This window comes from Dermacentor albipictus, chromosome 1, assembly GCF_038994185.2.
Source record: "Dermacentor albipictus isolate Rhodes 1998 colony chromosome 1, USDA_Dalb.pri_finalv2, whole genome shotgun sequence".
In the NCBI taxonomy this organism is placed as follows: Eukaryota; Metazoa; Arthropoda; class Arachnida; order Ixodida; family Ixodidae; genus Dermacentor; species Dermacentor albipictus.
The window spans coordinates 378,053,335-378,071,264 of record NC_091821.1 but is presented as its reverse complement, the minus strand read 5'-3'; the positions used below and the strand labels follow the sequence as shown (position 1 = coordinate 378,071,264).

General features: G+C 43.5%; 1 protein-coding gene across 3 annotated transcripts in view; it reads left to right on the top strand.

Annotated features, from left to right (window-relative positions):
* Positions 1 to 17,930, top strand: part of LOC135900251 (phospholipid scramblase 2-like) — a 43,003-nt gene that overhangs the window by 1,235 nt on the left and 23,838 nt on the right. For 2 of the 3 annotated variants that reach the window (XM_065429680.2, XM_065429679.2), the window contains exons 2-6: positions 1,507 to 1,860; positions 5,119 to 5,223; positions 8,977 to 9,054; positions 14,638 to 14,777; positions 17,437 to 17,601. In XM_065429680.2, the coding sequence (XP_065285752.1) occupies positions 1,545 to 1,860; positions 5,119 to 5,223; positions 8,977 to 9,054; positions 14,638 to 14,777; positions 17,437 to 17,601 (804 nt within the window). In that variant the 5' untranslated portion in view covers positions 1,507 to 1,544. Of the gene's footprint in view, positions 1 to 237; positions 582 to 1,506; positions 1,861 to 5,118; positions 5,224 to 8,976; positions 9,055 to 14,637; positions 14,778 to 17,436; positions 17,602 to 17,930 lie in introns of those variants that run through there. The other variant, XM_065429678.2, reaches the window with a different exon arrangement.

The window sequence follows — 17,930 nt, the reverse complement described above, 5'->3', positions numbered from 1 at the left end:
TCTTCTTGTAAACGAAATATAAGTTTGTAATTTGCTCTATAGCTTATCCAGAAATTTAGTCTGAAAGAAGACTAATCTTATGTTTCAGCACATAAAACATTTCGGTAACGTTTGTACATTTGTTTCCATTTCACAAACAGCATAACAGTGCGGAAGCGAAACCGAAACTAGTTCTTCTCCGTCCTTATATGGATGCTTGCAACTACTGAGTCTGCTGCAACAAGGAGGCGTTGGTCTGCGTCGTCGAACAGGCCAAGACGTTACAAAAAATAACATCGAGCAAAAAAGCCTGCTGACATAAGTGCACTTATGATGCACTGTTGGATACATTTTGTCGACAGACTGCTGCTCCCGTAGTTGTTCTCAACAGCTGCGCTTTTGCGCTACTACGCGTTGGCTCGGCTCTTGTTTTCCCTTGGTACACCGTCGCCACTGCCGTCGTACGTTCGTTTTTGTACCCGTCAGGCCCGTCGCGCGACATACGTGTTGTGTCTGAAGGTTTGTTTACAACACGGAGCCGGTCGCTATTGTGGGCGTCCCACGAGCCGTCGAGTGCCAGGAAAGTGAATCACCTCGCTTCTGTAAGTACAAGCTCGTTCGAAATTTTGCTTTTTTAAAAAAGATTTGTTCGGGTACCAGCAACGAAATGGACGTCTGTGACCAATTGCACTTTTCCTGCTGTTTTTCCTGCATCAGTTTTATTCATCCCTGTGGCTCCGGCCTCCGCCTATTAACCCTTTTCATTTAATTGTCACCTTGTCTAAAGACAGATGGATTCTCTTACTACTCTGCGCTCTTAACACGTCTGCGATTTGACGCTGAAGGCCACTCAATGAGGAAGTCGGTGCGGCACGGAGCACGTAGATGCCGCCGCTATGTTGATGACATTTGTGGCAAGGTGATACTGCGGTCCTTAACGCGCACGGCCCTGTATTTGCAGGAGTACAGTGCTTTGCAGTTCCAATCGAGATGCTGTTGAATTGGCTTGCACCTTCACGTTCATGTCTTACATATATTCGACTGCTTTTGAGCAGGTGTTATATAGATATTTTTATAAGTTATAAATAAATGTCACTGTCTGGTAAACACTGTTGAAAGAAAATTGTAGGAGCTTCAGTGATACCATACATAGGGAAAGGAACCATTGTAGTGAATTGAAAGCAAAGTCATTGTTTTTAGTTCGATAGACCTTGACAAACATAACACTTACTATTTAGCCACATATTTGTCCAGCACATAAAGGAGGATTTACATAAACTGTTGTTCTTGTGGAATAAACACTGCTGTTAATTTCCTCAAAGCGTGTATTTGTCAAACGGCGCTTTTATTTTTGAAAGCAAGGTGAATTGCACCAATGAACTGGCCTTGCATCGTTGCCCACATAGTTGAAATTTACTTACGCTCAACAATTTCCTTTGTCATTAAACACTGCCCCACTTTCGTGGCGGTTATGTTACGTCATTATTGCATCTGTGCGTCTAACGAGGATGAATATTGTTTATGCAGGTTATAACAGTTGATCACATCAAGTTCCAGATTACACCATGAGCTATCCTCCCTATGCTCCTGCTGACGGTGGTTACCCCCCAGCTCAGCCCCACCCGCCACCTAATGTTGGTTATGCACCGCCTAGTCCAGGGGGGTACCCTCAAGGTACCCACGGTTACCCACCACCTGCACAAGGGTACCAACCACCTGGCCAAGGCTACCCGCCGCCAATGCAGGGTGGTTATCCACCGGCTATGGGCTACCCACCTCCACAGGGAGACGTGCAGTTCATGCCAATGGGTCCAGGAATGCCAGTCACACAGCCACCACCAATGGGTGCTGGTGGTTACCCTCCTCCTGGTGGAGACGGTGGTAAGCAGAACTTCATCCTTTCGGCTGTCTTCCTCAGGATTTATGTTCTTTGAAACATAGGTTGATTATAACCTTTAAAGGCTGTACAGTTATGGTTGTCATCTGTAGGAAATATTCTTAAAAAGGTAGTTGCTTGCAGTACTTCTTTTTGTTCAAGAAATATCTCTAAAATTTAAAGATTGAAATGCAAGAACAAGTGTTAGTATGCTTTGCTGCTCAAATGACTTTTGTAGAAGGAATTCTATCAAGAAGCTGCACTATGACAATGAGATATAGAAAGAAAGATTATGCCATTGAGGTTAACTTTCAGTTTGCCAAGAGGTTGATTAGTGCAAAGTCTGGTGGTTTGCATCATTTAGGAATGCTTCCTTAATAACTTACAAAGCAATGTGAATATATGGGTAAGCTTTGCAGGCTTACAAATATGAAGGCTGTTGTGATAGTGGCTGTCTGGGAATTTCTGTGCAAAATGTGCACAAAATTGTTGCTTTGAAAGTTGTGTGCATGGGTACTTTGCAATGTGAAGAAGTTTGACTAATGCTTTTCAGTACAAAAATTAAGGTGGTGGGAGGGATGAAATTGATTCAGTTGTTCAACAAATGGTGTGCCAGTCAAAATGATGCTTCCCTCAATTCACTGCAGCTATGATAACATACTCTAGCTTATACTACACCCCCCCTGCCCCCCGCCTCCATATGCGAGAACTAGCCACTTTGTGCCCCCTCATTGAAATATATGGGCAACGTAGAAGTGATAGCCTTAAAGAATTACATTGTCAAGGCTTCCCAGTCGGTGCCGCTGCACTCTTTTGAAACGCGTCTACAACGTCTGGGTTGCAGCTGTTTGATGACAATACACCTGTCCACTATGAGCCATTGAAACGTTGTGACAGAAAAATGCAAACTGTCAACGCACCTGGCACTGCGGAAAATGAGCTTTCTCTCTATCGTATTAGCCTTCGCATTGATTTTCAATTAAAATTTCCATCGTTGTAACAATGTTGCATGTCACACAATACAATATAGATAAATAAATCTACTTTATATAACATGGCTTGAGAAAATCCTGACTATCTGCATCTCAACTGTCCTTGTAAGCTTTGGCTATATGAAAGTTTTGCCAGAATTGTTTATGTTGGTACACATTTTCAAGATTGAAATTGGTTGCAGTAAAGATTGTGAAAGTGAAATCAAGAATTGGGCATTTCGTAACAGTGAGCAGCAAACTAGGGCATTTGATGCCTTCCTTCTTTCTAGCACACTGGCAAGCTGTGTCTGGTGAAAAGGTCTAAAATATGAAAGGATTTATTTTAATACTGTGCACTGCAGTAAATGTTGTAACTCTTTCTCTGTCTAGTAACTTCAGCTATTCTTTAGATGGGCTTTCTGAACAGGCAGCAAATGAAAAATACAGAATTATTTTAATTTTGTTTGCCCTGTAGACTCATGACATGCTGTTTTTCAGAAAGAGGTCACTCAGCCTCAATCCTAACATTGTGCCACTTTGTGTCATTTGCAAAGCAACAACAGCATTAACATGCCATGACATGTGTTGCTGCTGGTTTTCTTAAAGATGGTGTAGTTACAGGGATGCATAGTGCCTGAGCCAGTTAAATGGTGATGTGGGAACAGTATGGCATCTTCTTAAGTACCGATTTTTTTATGTGCAGTATCGCGTCCTGTGGTATTAGAATCCACACACGCTCACAAAAAGAATGTTATGTATCTCATGGGATTACAAACTGGGCGCAATACAATAAAAAAAATTGCATTTAATTGAAGTTTGATTACTTGGCCTCTTTTTATGTGGTACTATGTGAAGTACATTAATATACTGAGGTTCCCTTATTGTTTTTCAATGAAGTACTTTTCAAAGCTCAATTTCCTGGCAGCTAGCAATGTAGGCAACCTGACACATCCGCATTTTCCCGATGATTGCAGCTATGAGCGCATGGCTGTTGTGCCTCTTCATGAGTCTAATTTGCATTTTGGTGTACTGCTGACGCATCAGCGGAGAACAAGCTAAACTTTTTAATCATGAAGGGTGCCCTTCAGCCTTTAAAAAGGGCAAAGTTTGCAAGGTGCAAGGTTAAATGGTTAAGAAGGGATCTTTTTCTTATTTTTTTTTATAGTACCTGGAAAAGTGGTGCCTGAAATGCAAGTCTGGCATTGGGGCCCCTTCAGATCTGATGGGCAGCAAACTGATGGCCTCTCATGACCAATCCTTTCACTTGTTTAGGCAGATTGTCCTACACACTAGTATTAGCCCACTGTTCATCTGGTTTGCTTATAATTCTTGTTTGTCATTTTCTGAACTATCACCCCATTCAACTCATTTGAATGTACATTATGATGACTGCCATCCCAGTCAAGTGGAAGAAACAGGTAGCACACTGTCCTTAGACTCTAAATGTGATAGCCTTTAGCATTTAATGGAAAAGGGAACAGCACAAACAACGAAGGACAGTGGAAGATGCCATGAACATCCGCTGACTCGCAGCTTTGGTGCTTAAGTCTCTTCTGCCATAAGGCAGGGCTTAAACACAGGTCTATACATTTCTAAAGAACTGTTGTTATTTATGTAATGTCATTCCTGAGGTTAAAATGGGGAGTTTCTAGAAATTAAGTGCTTTCTGTAGACCATTTTTGTTTGAAGTGTGGTTTGAAAATTGTGAAAATCCTTGGTGCCTCGTGCTCATTGGGTTATTTTACTTTGTAAAAGCACTTCTTAAACACTTGCATATTTGCATTATGACCACACTGCTTTCATATTAACAGCACAACATGATTTTCTCCGCCTGTAATCCAGTTGCATAGAAAAAAGAAATTGCATTTACCATTTCTTAAATGGTTGGTCTGTTGTAGTCCATATCATTTTCCATTCTTTTTTGCTGTGTAAAGACACTGTGGTCTGATTCCTGTTCATTATAGGCCACTTGTGTGCCTTTCATACTGTCCTTTCTTTCAACTCACAGGTTTTCCATAGTGACTACATGACATAAGACCATCACTGGTCATTTGAGATATATTTTAAGTTGTAATAAGTCTATCTGGATTCACCTTTTTTGAACATTCTATGGTTGCTCTGTAGTGCTGGCTTTTCTGCTATATAAAACTCTTGAAGCCTTTTGTTAATTTTGAAACTTTCTTGTAGCTCTTGGAAACCCACTGCTAGTAGTTGGTTTTGGTATTATGTGTTTCCCCTACTGGATCTCACTTATATGCAAATAAATTTGGGCTATTGCCACATACTTTTCAGCACCAATGGGGATGTTGCCAGGTGTTCCAAGCTGCCCGCCCGGTTTAGAATACCTCACGTCGGTAGATCAACTGTTGATGCATCAAAAAGTGGAGATGCTGGAAGGTGAGTCGAAATTATTTATTACTGTATTCCTATTGGCTGAAGATATTACAGTAAGGGGAATCGCAATAATAGCAGCGATTGGTTGTACCAAGAGAAACAGTACGGTACAGTACCACTGTGGACTAATTAAACGCTAACAAGTTAGGGCTACCTAGGACTTGTTCTTTCGTTTCTGCCTTCATTTCATTTCAACTTGTGTGCTTAGTTTGGGGCCTATGCACATGTTGTGAAGGTACATATATCACTGTTGAATTGTGCTTTTAAGTTGTTACTTGTAAGAGTTGTATTTTGGACTTGTCTGTTTGCATTTCATATTTTGCATTATAGTGCATCAAAAAGATACAGATCATGTCGCATATACACATTCTACTTAAAGGCTCATACTGTATTTACTTGCACACTGAACTCACTTGAATGTTACCTGCACCCTCAACTTTGCTCTTCAAAACTGGGATTTAGTTTTTTTTCCCCTCGTAATAATTGTACCCCCATCTTTGGTCCCGTGTAGTCCTGATAACAAACAACCATGCTGCAGTTTCCCAGTTCACTCACTACAACTGATGCTGATAGTATATGCCATTGAAAGTGCTCTCCCGGAGGAAAAATGAATGCTCTCTGCCATGGTGCCAGTGCGACGGCCAGTCAAAACAATGCATAAACAGTTGCACAGCTAGAAGCGGTGTGCTGGTGATGAGCTATGCGCAAGTTTTTTTTTTCCACTTCGAAGGCATCCATTTTATGGCAGCATTATCTGTTGCTTGCTTTTCTGCCTCTTTTGCTGTGGGCGATGGGCCGTAATTCCAGTTAATATATGGCCGGCTTTAAGTCAAGGGCCGTGGAATCTGCGGTGGAGCGTGGGAATCGTGCTGTCGGGAGGCATTTCGATGTGGTTGAAGTGTGCGTGCACGACTGGCAGAAGCAGCATGACAAGCAGCTTGCTACGAATCGGACGTGTCGCGCCTCCTGCGGTCTGGACCGGAAAGCTTTCTTGTGTGGAAGACGGTTCCAATATGTTAGGAAAAAGGAAGGCTGTGTCATTTTGCATGAAATTATCAGGATGCACGCACAAGTTATGGCAAGACAGCATGGCATCGCACATTTTAAAGCGAGCAATGGGTGGACCACACAGCTCATGCGGTGCGACCGACTGTGTTTGAGAAGGTACATGCCTCTTTCTTAATGACTGCCTTCTCAAACACAGTTATGCTATTGCTTGCTATTATGCAGTCTTGCTATTAGGAGTTCCTCAATTTTTACAGATGTCGGCTTCTGATGCAGAGTAAGGTGCAATAAATAAAGCTCCCGCCATTTGCAAATAGTGGACCTGCAGTATTTTTACTTCTACATTTACAATATATCTGCAGTATACTTACTGGATAGTTAAGTTACATACTACACATTTCCTTGGTCATTATCAACTTCCTTTTCAATTCATGCTCCTTCAAAAAAGTTCCCATAAAATTCACCCGGCCTATTAAGTGCACCCCAAAACTTTACTTCAGTTTTACGTGAGAAAGGTCCATTCATTATGCAAGTAAATATGGCAGCATGCAAAAAACAGTTCAATGTAACCAAATACTACGAGCGTTGAAAAGATTCATTCTACACGACGAGCTTTATGCATAAATAAATGTGTAGTGGTGATTGCAAAAATTTAGTTTTTATAGTGATGTGCACTGAATGAAAATCAGTTATTTTGTTTATTTATGAATACAGGAGTTAAAAGGAGAAAATAATCACAAACTAACAAAAACCAGCTTCTGTAAAAACTGTAAATGACAATGTATTTTTTTCAACTTCACAGAAGGCTGACGCCATTGCATAATTGTGCATTCAATGCAGTGGTTGCAACATTTATCAAAGCATAATGTCACTATGTTCAAAGCAAATAGTTCAAATATAGCTGTGGGATTTGGATAAAAATTTGGCACAATAGCTAAAAGTTTACTTTTTTTTGAAGAAAGTGTGTACTTGCAAAAATAGCAACAGTTTCATTTCACAGAACAGTTTATTTTCAAGGTACTGTTATTCAGATATTTTCATGCATAACTTCAAGTTCTGCAGCATTCTTTGTTTTTTAGGATCCCAATGCCACAGAAAAATTGCATACAAAATTTTGCTCCATGGTGTAGTTCAGCATACCTAAAATTTCATGATGAATAAGGCTGTGGCCATGTTCTGCACAGCTCGATGCGTGTCGCATGTTGTCGCGACGTACGCATGTCACATGCAGCCTTGCCTGCATGACACCGGCAGTTTAGGCTGTTCAGCACAAATTCAGCTCAGTGCTGCCTGCCTATATGTGAACTTAAACCACTCTGTCGAGTAAATGAAGAGGTGAACTTGGTTAACACACTTGCTGTAGTTGTCGGCTGGTCGCTTGCGAACCTGAATGCCACTTCTATGGCCCTCATTCTAGCCCGTGACCACCGGTGGTGGCTTAGTGGCTATAGCATTGCACTGCCAAGCACGAGGTCGAGGGATTAAATCCCAGTCATAGTGAGCACATTTCAATGGGGGCGAAATGTAAAAAATGCCCATGTACTGCACATGGGGTTCACTTGCAGAATTCCAGGTGGTCAAAATTAACCCGGAGTCCCCCACTACGTGCTGCCCCATAATCTGATCATTTTGTTGTACCTAAAACCCCAGAATGAAATGTTTTTTTAGTCTGGCCCACTCGCGGGATCTCAGGCCCCCTATCACATGTCGGCCACTCATAAGAAAAAAATAAACATAGCGGCAAACCTTTTCGGACAGTTTTCCATACACTCCCCATGCTGCCCAGTAATAAATTTTAGTCGTGGCCACATTCTCTTCTCCGTTAGGCCTAACCAGCACCTCATCGCTGGGGTTTGGCAATGAAAGCTGCAGTTTGGTGTCCAGTCGATGCAGATCTATTTGCAGTGTGGCCATACAGCTCTCTGTAAGCTGAGAAACCACATTGTCAGAGAAAACGAGAATACGGAAGACATTCTGAGTGCGTCAAGTCTATAGGCTGAATGCAGCTTGCACATAGGCTGACTTGGATTGGAATAAACTAAGCGAGCATAGAAAAGGCGTGGGCAGGAAGAAAATACAGCACAGGTGCTTGCTAGCAACTGAAGTATTTCAGGAAGAAGCAAACAGGCAGTTCATGATCTGCACATGCGCAAGAACAAATTTCGCCAGAGGGGATCAAAACAAAGATCAGTCAATTCTTTGAGAACTTTTTCGAGATTAACTGTCTTTTTACTTCTTCCTGAAGTGCATTAGTTGTTAGTGCTTGTGCTGTTCCCTGTTGTGTCTGTCATTTTGTGCTCTTTTAATTTATTCCGTATCATGAACCAACCTGTTCAAAACGCATCTTGTTAAGCTGACTTGATTTGCACATGGTGCAAGAAATAAACTGTAAAAATGTGAAAACACTGCTGTGAGTGGCAGTCAAGTGCCATTTATTATGTCATTTTGGTGCTGATTTGAATCCCTACTTACAACAGTGCTGGCAGTACTTGTAAGCATCGTTGCGTAGATGGTGGTTTGAGCAAATGTCTTATGCTTTTTGTACATTAGTATCTGAAAATGTTAAAATATTTAGCTGTTTGAACATCTTCAGTTAACTTCCTTCTTGTCAAAACTATTGTTCTTTAACTTTTATACACATCGCTTCTCGGCTTCTCTGCTAAGTGTACCTTCTATATATTTTTTGTCTTTAAGTGAGAAGCTCTAGGCCTTGAGACATTGGTGAGGATTTCATTATTTTTTGCTTTTCAGCATTTCTTGGATTTGAAACTCAGAACAAGTACACCATTAAAAACAGCATGGGCCAGAAGGTCTACAAAGCTGTGGAAGGTATGTATGGAGAGATAGCGTAACCTTGTACTTTGTACTTTTACGAAATTATTTTGTTTGAGCAGACAGGGACAACTCTGCAACTTTCCTAAGAAAGAGAAACCATAGTTCATTTTTTTCTCTAAGAATTTGTTACTACAGTATTAAGACTATTGCATAGCACACATGCTAGTGGCCTTCATGCAGATGTACGAGCACATGTGGATGTACAGATAGGGGCAGTTCTTTGTGTCTGCAGAATATATTTAGCAGGAAGACAGTCACTGAGATTACTCTCTTGAGGCCTCATTGTCATTGCCATACTGGTTAGACATAATTTCGTGATGACTTGAGTGCAGTGTATTTTACCTACTGAAAAAAACTTCCCAGGGCTTGCACATTTTATGTCAATTTCAGCAGTCATGCATGTGCCAGGACGATCTGTTGCTTTCACATGGGCAATGTCCATGCTTGGATTCATACCATTTCTTGATTAAAGGGATACAGAATAAAAATCGAAGAATATAGAGAAAGCCCCACAATTGCATTCCTAAGACACGATTGCTATAGTATATAGTCATTATTCGGGTTACTTTTGAGCGGATGGCTTTATTTTTGACTCTCTATGAGCGACCACCGCGTCACTCGCAAAGCGCTCCCGACAACAAGCCGGCGGATCTGACGTCACACCTACCCTCAGCAGCCGCGGAGCGAGCTGGCCGGCTGCGCAGTTTTGTTTTCCTCGCGCTGCGCAGTGCAAAATGCAAAGTTCTAGTGAGAGCGATAGCATGAGCGGAATTTATGACTCCGACTTGGATGAGCGGCCTACTGAACGACCACGAACGATAAAGGCGTATGCCTACGATCCGTCCGCGTCGTCAAGCGAAATTGACGACGACCCGCCGCAGCAGTCCCCTTCCGCGGTGCCGAGAGGGTCTGGACCAGCAAAAGAGGTGTTTACACTGTGCATTCCATGTACACGCGTTCGCCCTGAGAGATCAGGGGCGGCATCATAGGTGGAAGCCAGATATAAACGCGGTTCCTGCGGCTCGGATTGCAAGCTCGTACCTGTCACGAATGAGTTTGCGAGACCAGAGGCGCACGCCTCATTGACAGTGTTGCATCCGTGGCGGTGCGCCCAGCGTGATTCACTCACGCAAACGCTTTGCCATGTTTGGCTTCAACAGAGCGAGGACGCTTATGCCTCAGGCTATGCAATGTCAGGCGACGTAAGGAATTTACTCTGCGTTCTGCGCAAAGCGGCTTGCTCCGCCCGCATGGATGGGTAGATGCTAGCGCGTAAAACATGAAAGCCACCAATGCACAATACAGGTGCCGTGAGTACACACTGTACAAAAAAAAAAAGAAAACGTAGAAATCGTTGAAGATATTGACGCGTGTAGACCTCCCTTTACCTACGCCATCGGAGCAGGTGTGGCCGGCGGCGTGAGCATAACAGTCGGCTGCCGACTCTCGCGCGGCAGGTGCTTGATGCGCGCAAGTAGCTGTTTTGAGAATAGATGCGATGAAGCAACGGGTGAGGATTGAAGCCAGGCTTGTGCAGTGACTGAAATGCGCCTCTGTAAGCAGGCAACGTCTTGTTATTCACGGAGTGAACGAGTACATGCGCTGCGGTTTCAGCGTCCCGTTGTTTCATCGCAGCCGAGCACTCCTTCCCTTGGTGCAAACGAGATGGCGCCACCAGTCTGATGTCGGCGAATTTTTTTTCGTCAGCCGTCGCTTCAGACTATGCGGATTTCGATTCATTCTGGCAGAATTGGCCAAACATCTGGCTCAGAACGTCGTACAAACGACAAATTACGGTCACACGGCACCTGTGCGCAAAACTACAGCGTGAACAAGTACGCGAGAAAAAGACTACCGCTGCCTGCCGTTTTCACATGCGTACAGCATACCCTCGGCATTTTGCGGCGTTGACACGGCTGCTCCACACATCAAACCACAAATCCACGAGATGAAAGACGAGGTTTTCGAACAGATCACACGAGGAAGTGGTACGAATAGGGCGGTCGAACAAAGAAAGCGCGTTGCTGCAAACGTCAACTCGCCCCTTCGCGCGCTCAGTGTGGACGATCGCTCGCAATGGGCCTCGAGGTGGGTAAGCGTGACGTGACATCCGGTTTTGCCAAAGCTTTCGGAGGAGGCCGGTAGGTGCTGTGATTTGAGAAATATTCATTAAAATAATTACTTTTCGCTCACTTCTCCTCAGAAAGAGTGTTGTTTTGGTCGCTCTCGGTGCGACAGCTATCACTGGAGACAGAAATCTCGGCGACAAATTTTTTATTCACTATCCCTTTAAGAATGTGAGAAGAGATGCCCTGAACAGCGAAGTACAGTAAAAGCTCGTTAATTCGAACCGCAAGGGGAAGCCGCTTCAGCCGCTTCAATGCTGTGTGCGAAGGTGAGCTTTCTCTGTTTTTTTCTTCCCCCCGAATGGCTGATGCAGCCACTGCCGTGGATGCGCAGATACGAGTGCCATCTGGTGGTGCTTCGAGGTGGTGACCTCTGCTTTCCTCCTCGCGCTCTCTTTGTTATCGCAGTCTTCTGCTCCTCCCTCACCCTTTTGCCATACTCTCCTCCTCCACTGTCCACCTCATGCTTCCACTGTAGCCTCCTCCTTCGTTTTTCTCCTTGCATTCTCTCAGTTGTCGCTTTCTTCCATTCACCGCAGCTCTCTGCGCTTGCTCGGTTACACCGAGGGAGGACGGAGCACACCGAAGCTCAACGCAGAAATGGGTGCCTAAGAGCTGCGCTCTAAAAAATTGCAATCTGAGGTTCTTGTGCCCAGCTGGAAATTTGAGTAGGCATATTGCACAAGTGATAGCCCTGAGTAGACATTGCTGTCAAGTGATGAAGTAACAGTGCAACAATGAACGACAGAGTTTTGAACAAAGACTTACTAGCAGAAGATACAGTCATGGAAAGTCCCCAAAATTTTGTGCTACCTATGATACCTGTGTTAGTTGAATGATTAGGCATAAGATTTCTTTCTAGTATTAATAAATGCATTAAACTTTGACTAGAGTGGTAACGTAACATATGTTGTGGTAGTTACTTTTTCATTATACTGCTTATATGTGCAGACCAGTGACCCCATTACCTTCAATGGGGTCAACAGTGTAATCATGGTTACTCACTGAGCCACGCAGCAAGTGTCCTGGGTTGGGTGCGCTTTGATTTTCATAATTTTTATTCTCATTTCTCCTGCTGTCAGTTGCAGCACATATGCACTCCATATTAGAAATGGAAAAAACAGAACTCTGACCAAAATGGTGTTGGCAAAGGGGTTGATGTTCTGGCTTCTACATGGAAGCATTGTTCACTCTGCCAACACCTTTGATAATGCCATATTGGTCAGAGTTCTGTTTTCTCTGTTTCTAATATGAATTTACTTCTCATCCAATCAGATGTAGCCCAATTATATATTTCACATATATACACTTTCTTTAGCTTTCATCTACTTCACTTGAGCTCCACAGTTATACTTTAAATGTGTTAAAACTTAATAGACCTGGTAACAAAAGAGTTAAATGGGTCGAGGTATTTCCTGTAAAGTCTTACCAGTTCATTGCTTTTGCATCACTTTTAAGATCTTTTGCATTTCGTACATCACAAGCCAATGTGCAGGATAAGGGGTGATATACATTGAAAGTGACAGTACAGAGTCAATGAAGGCTTTGCTCTTTGGCCTGAGTGTGGAACGAGAGCAGTAGCTGCTTGCACTTGCATTCCACCTAGCGCCTGTTTGGCACTCAGTGAATATCTCAAAAGCTTGATTACGCTGTGAGCTGCCTTGACGTCTATGTTGTGAAGTTCTGCAGTTTGAATTCATTACCTGGATGGTTTGTAGAAATATAGCCTTTATACATCACGAATACAGTGGAACCTCACTAATCAAACTCCAAGGGGACCACAAAATTATTTGAATAAAGCGAAAGAGAGCCTCTTTGGATTATGCACTTGATAATGTGTGGTGCAGTCGCTGAATGGCAATTCGGAATTGGCGAGGACCGCATAATAGTCAGAATAAACAGTTTTAAATATGTACTGAATTGGCCAGAAAGTAAGTCTTTATTCCACAAGCGGTGAGAAAACCTGGTCACTGCATTGCTGCACACGCACATATATGCTCGCGTGTCACTTGGTCAGCTTCTATATTGATCATTGTCCCGGCTGCTGTTTCAGGTAAATGAAATACGATCACGAAATGCACCAAATCTCCCTTCCCTGTAACTTAACGAAGGCCGGCTGTGCTGCGATAGCTGATGAGCATAGGGTTCTTCGCTACAGTCATCGTCCGATAGTTCTCTTACTTAACCACCACCCTCTTTGATGGAGACATTGTGAGGGGTGTTGGTGCTGTTTGATGATAGGAACTGATAAAAAACTGTAATTGCATTAAAGAAGGCACCCATGACTGTCACAATTGAACATTTGAAGGAACAAACCTGGACGTCCGGAACTCTAGTGAAAAACCACAAATGCAGTCCTCCATAGGCCACTCTATGGATTGGCTTGTGCCGTGGATCTAATCAGCCACGACTGGATCTACAAGGCGATTAGTCAGACTGTCACTTCCAATTTTGAGGAGGCGCTGGCAACATATTAAAATGTTGATTTTCTGCTTGGGTTGGTCAACTCGTGGCCGAATTGGTTGATGGTCGTGCAGGTGAAGCGGGGTCGAGTCCAAATTCTTGAGTGGCACACTGTAAGGTGTCTGAAATGTCCTTGGAGCTGTCCGAACTATCTGTGGGTGACTGTGCCATATCACCGAGGCCTAGTACCTTACCATGCAGTTTTACAAGTGCTCTCTTGGAAATCACGGATCACTGTGCAAGTGCGGCTGATTCAAGCTGAGAATGCAAAGACAAGGATAATTGCACTGGTGTGCCCCATAGACTAGGTGTCTATCAGATCCTCTCAGATCAGTGCTACTGCATTTAAAGCTAGCCATTTGTAGGGCGATGAGGAATTCCTTAACAGGCTAATTATTTACTGTATAATGAATTTGCTTATCCACTGGAGCAGTGATGCGATGACAATATGCTGAAATGCTGCTCGCATGGCACATTACCCTGGTTCTGTGGAGAGCTGGTGTATGCTCTGTTGGCCTAGCATTTCACTCAGTGCTAAAGAGCTCAATTTGCGTGGTATGTGTCAATATGCTGCCTAGCGACCCATTAGGCTAACTTTTGGCTCGGGTTTGTCTGAAAGGTGGCTGATAAAACTGATAAATTTTGAAATGGAGTGAAGTTTATTCAAAGCGTAGTACTACAGGTACCCTTTAGGAGGCTTTCATTAGAAATAACCTTGTGTGGTTCTAGTGGTTTGAACTTGCGGGAGTTTTACCCTATTCAAATACACACGACTCTGTTGGGACCAACCGATCACAATCCGTTAAAATTATTCGTCAGTATTAATGTAGAGATTTCAAGTAACTGGGATTTCACTGTACTTGGACAAATCTACGAGTGTATACAGGTGAAAGACGTAGGTGTTTGTCGGTTATATCTTTTTGTCAGTAGTCCAATAAACCGTCGTTATGAGGCCATCACTTTAATGGCCCATTTTGTTTCTCTGTAGACACTGATTGTTGCTCCCGAAACTGCTGCGGTCCTAACCGCCCCTTTGACATCAAGCTGACCGACAATGCTGGAAACGAAGTGATTCATCTGCAGAGGGATCTGCGCTGTAGTTCCTGCTGCTGTCCATGCTGCCTGCAGGTATGGTTGCTCATGCAGTTCCCTTTTGGCAATGACCTACACTGCTGTTCAGCCTTCCACAAGCTTACACAGAGCAAAGGAACTGGCGTGGAGCAGTATACTCGATCACGTTTATGAGATTTCACTTGAATCAGCACCAGACATGTCAGCATTTGAGCTGTAACGTTCCAGTAGTGCTAAGCACGCTGTCTTGGCACGGTGCCCAGGAATGCTGTTGCCAGTAGGCTCCGGCGCATCCAGTGTTTTGCAAAGTCTCATGAGTGAGCGTATCCCCGAAAGTGATCGACTGAGAATACAGCCGTTTTTTTGTTATGTCTCCGTAAAAATCCTCCTGCAATGCCTGCTGTGTGGTACTGAAACCACTATGCTTGATTAAGGGCCATGTTCTCAATCACTTTCGGTGACAGGATATGGCCCCAATGCTCAAAATGGCCAAAGGCATGGCGTCTCGTGAAGCGGCCACCATCTGAAGCGCTATAAACAAGCCCACATCAGTTGGACGTGGACTTTTTCATTTTTGCTGCACTTCGTTTTCTCTGCACATCACAGGTCAGCTTCAATGCATGCCAAGCCACAAAGTATGCACACACACAACTCATTGGATGCCAATCCTCAACACATGTTCGTACAGGGTTGCTATTATGGAGGTTTTTGAATTCCGTCATGTTGTCATATTCAGTAATGGTGGCATTTTGAGCAAATCGGAGGGGGCGTAGCAGCTCTATGGGTTAACCAGAGATGACCAGATAGCCTGTTCGATAACATGACGGGATTTTACCATGTCCAGAATAACACCCCAGGTCGAAGGTGATGCGGTTGTGCCATTCGAAACACGTAATCGACAAATAAGATGGTGGTCAGGCCGTGTTTCGGGCACTTGCAATCGCTTCCGGTGCTTTGCTACTTCTGTAAACAAAAAGGACGACTGTCGTGTGCGTATGTTGTGGCGGTGTTTTATGCCGTTTAACTGGTCAGCAAATGCACTTGAGTACTTTCACAGGTAGATAATATGGGGACTAACATTCTGGTAAATTTCGTTAATGTGGTATTGCAGTGTAGGGACATTGCATTGTCGTGAGATACATAATGAATTGAATCCTATGGGTGCTTGCTGGGGGTACGAAAATATTTTGTTGCGACAAGGATTTTGTTGTCTCGAGCTGTTGTTATTGCAGGGTTCGACGGTATTGTTTTTCTTTGCAAAAGCTTGCCCAGAAGGTCATCATTCTTTACTGATCCTTTCTGGTAATGTTCTTACTTCTTCACCATCATCACACTGTGACAATGGTTACAAACATTTCTCTACATTTTATTGTGACAGCTGTTATGGGCTCTTCCCTGGTACTGTATGAAATAATGTAGGGCGATTGTTGCAGTGGAAACAAGCCACTCATATCAGCGAGCCTTGCTCGAAATAGTATAATAATACCGTATTTACTCGCATAATGATCGCACTTTTTTTGTCAGAAAAATTGACGCATATTCAGGGGTGCGATCATTACGCGAGTTAAATTTCCCGCAAAAAAAAAAAAAAATTTTTTTCGCCCCGCGTTTGCTGCGGGATGCGAGATGGCGGGTGCGGGACACCAAAACAAAAATGGCGGCCGGCGGAACAAGCCGAGCGCGCCGAAGGCGATTTTTGTTTTCTTCTTGTGAGTACATTACGTGTATTGAAACAGTTTCTTCCGTATCAGTGATGAATAATATCGTTAATATTGGCAAGTTTGCAGCAGTAACGTAGCCATGTCCACTTTGAGGGGACAGAAACAGGTGGGCGCACTTAGCTGCCAGTGACATAGAAATGCATGGCCGACGTGCTGCGGAAACTGCGGCATCTGTCTTCACTACTATCCTAAACGGCACGTTTCCGCTAAGGGTGGGCGAATATTTTAGCTGTGTTACAAGCGTCGGCGTATGAATAGAATACACTTTTAACGTATCAGAGTAAACGTGGCTACTATCATTGCCGCGCGCGATTTGTAGCGTGCTCACGAGTGCAAAAGCAGATGAAAAGAATCGAAATGCGCCTTTATTGTTTTTGTTGACATCAACCATTACAAAGCCAACCAATAATAAAGGCAAGTTTGGTTGTACCTCATTTTGTCATAGCTTGGCTTGTCTTGAAGAGTCGTTCGCGTAGCAATCGACAGATGGTAAGCGCGATCATTATTAGCTAGACTTAGCACACGACATATCGCTGCGGCAAGCTCGGGGTGCGATCATTACGCGGGAAAATAAAAAAATCGAATTTTGACGACAAAATTTAGGGGTGCGATCATTACGCGAGTGCGATCATTATGCGAGTAAATACGGTAGTTGAATCTATTTGAAATCGGCTACCAAATTTGCTACAAGGTTCATGCATCATAATCAGATCATTGCATAGTCATCACAGGTTTATTGCAAAATATATAAGCATACATAAGGGTCTGATGAAGTGCTGCAGATATTTCCGCGGGTGTATTGTAGGTTCTCACTAGATTTTTTTTGTTTACTTACTCAGGTATGTCCAAGTCACAACACCCAAGTTCAGTGCTACCAATGTCTATATGTGCTTACTGTTGGGCGTACTACGCCGGTCTTCTTGCCGTCTGAACTTAACACAGCCCCTTTGCATTAGGTGTCACAAAGTAATTGCTCCTGTCCTTTCACCTTGCAGAAGCTTGAAGTGTCATCACCTCCATACACCCCTATCGGATATGTGATCCAAGAATGGAGCATCCTCACACCCAAGTTCCGAGTGGAAAATGCAGAGGGGGAGTGCGTGCTGAGGATTGAGGGCCCTATCTGCACCTGGAGTATCTGTGGAGATGTCGAGTTCAAGGTGAGTGAGTAGGGTAAAGGGAACTGAGGGGCTCGACTATTAGTAGTAACCATAGCAAGCCAACAGACAATGAAACCAAGGAAAGTAGGGGGGAAATAAAAGAAATTGAAATATTGTGGGGTATAAAACTGTACAGTGGGCAAGGACAATGAAGGACATCGTCATGGAGTATTCCCAGTGAACTATTTTAATGAGCACCAAAATGTAAGTACACAAGCATGTTTACATTTTGCCAAATCAGAATACGGCCAGGAATCAAACCCACAACCTCAGACTGAAAGGCTATAGCCACCGATTCACTGCCACAGCGTAGGCACAAGGAAACGAAC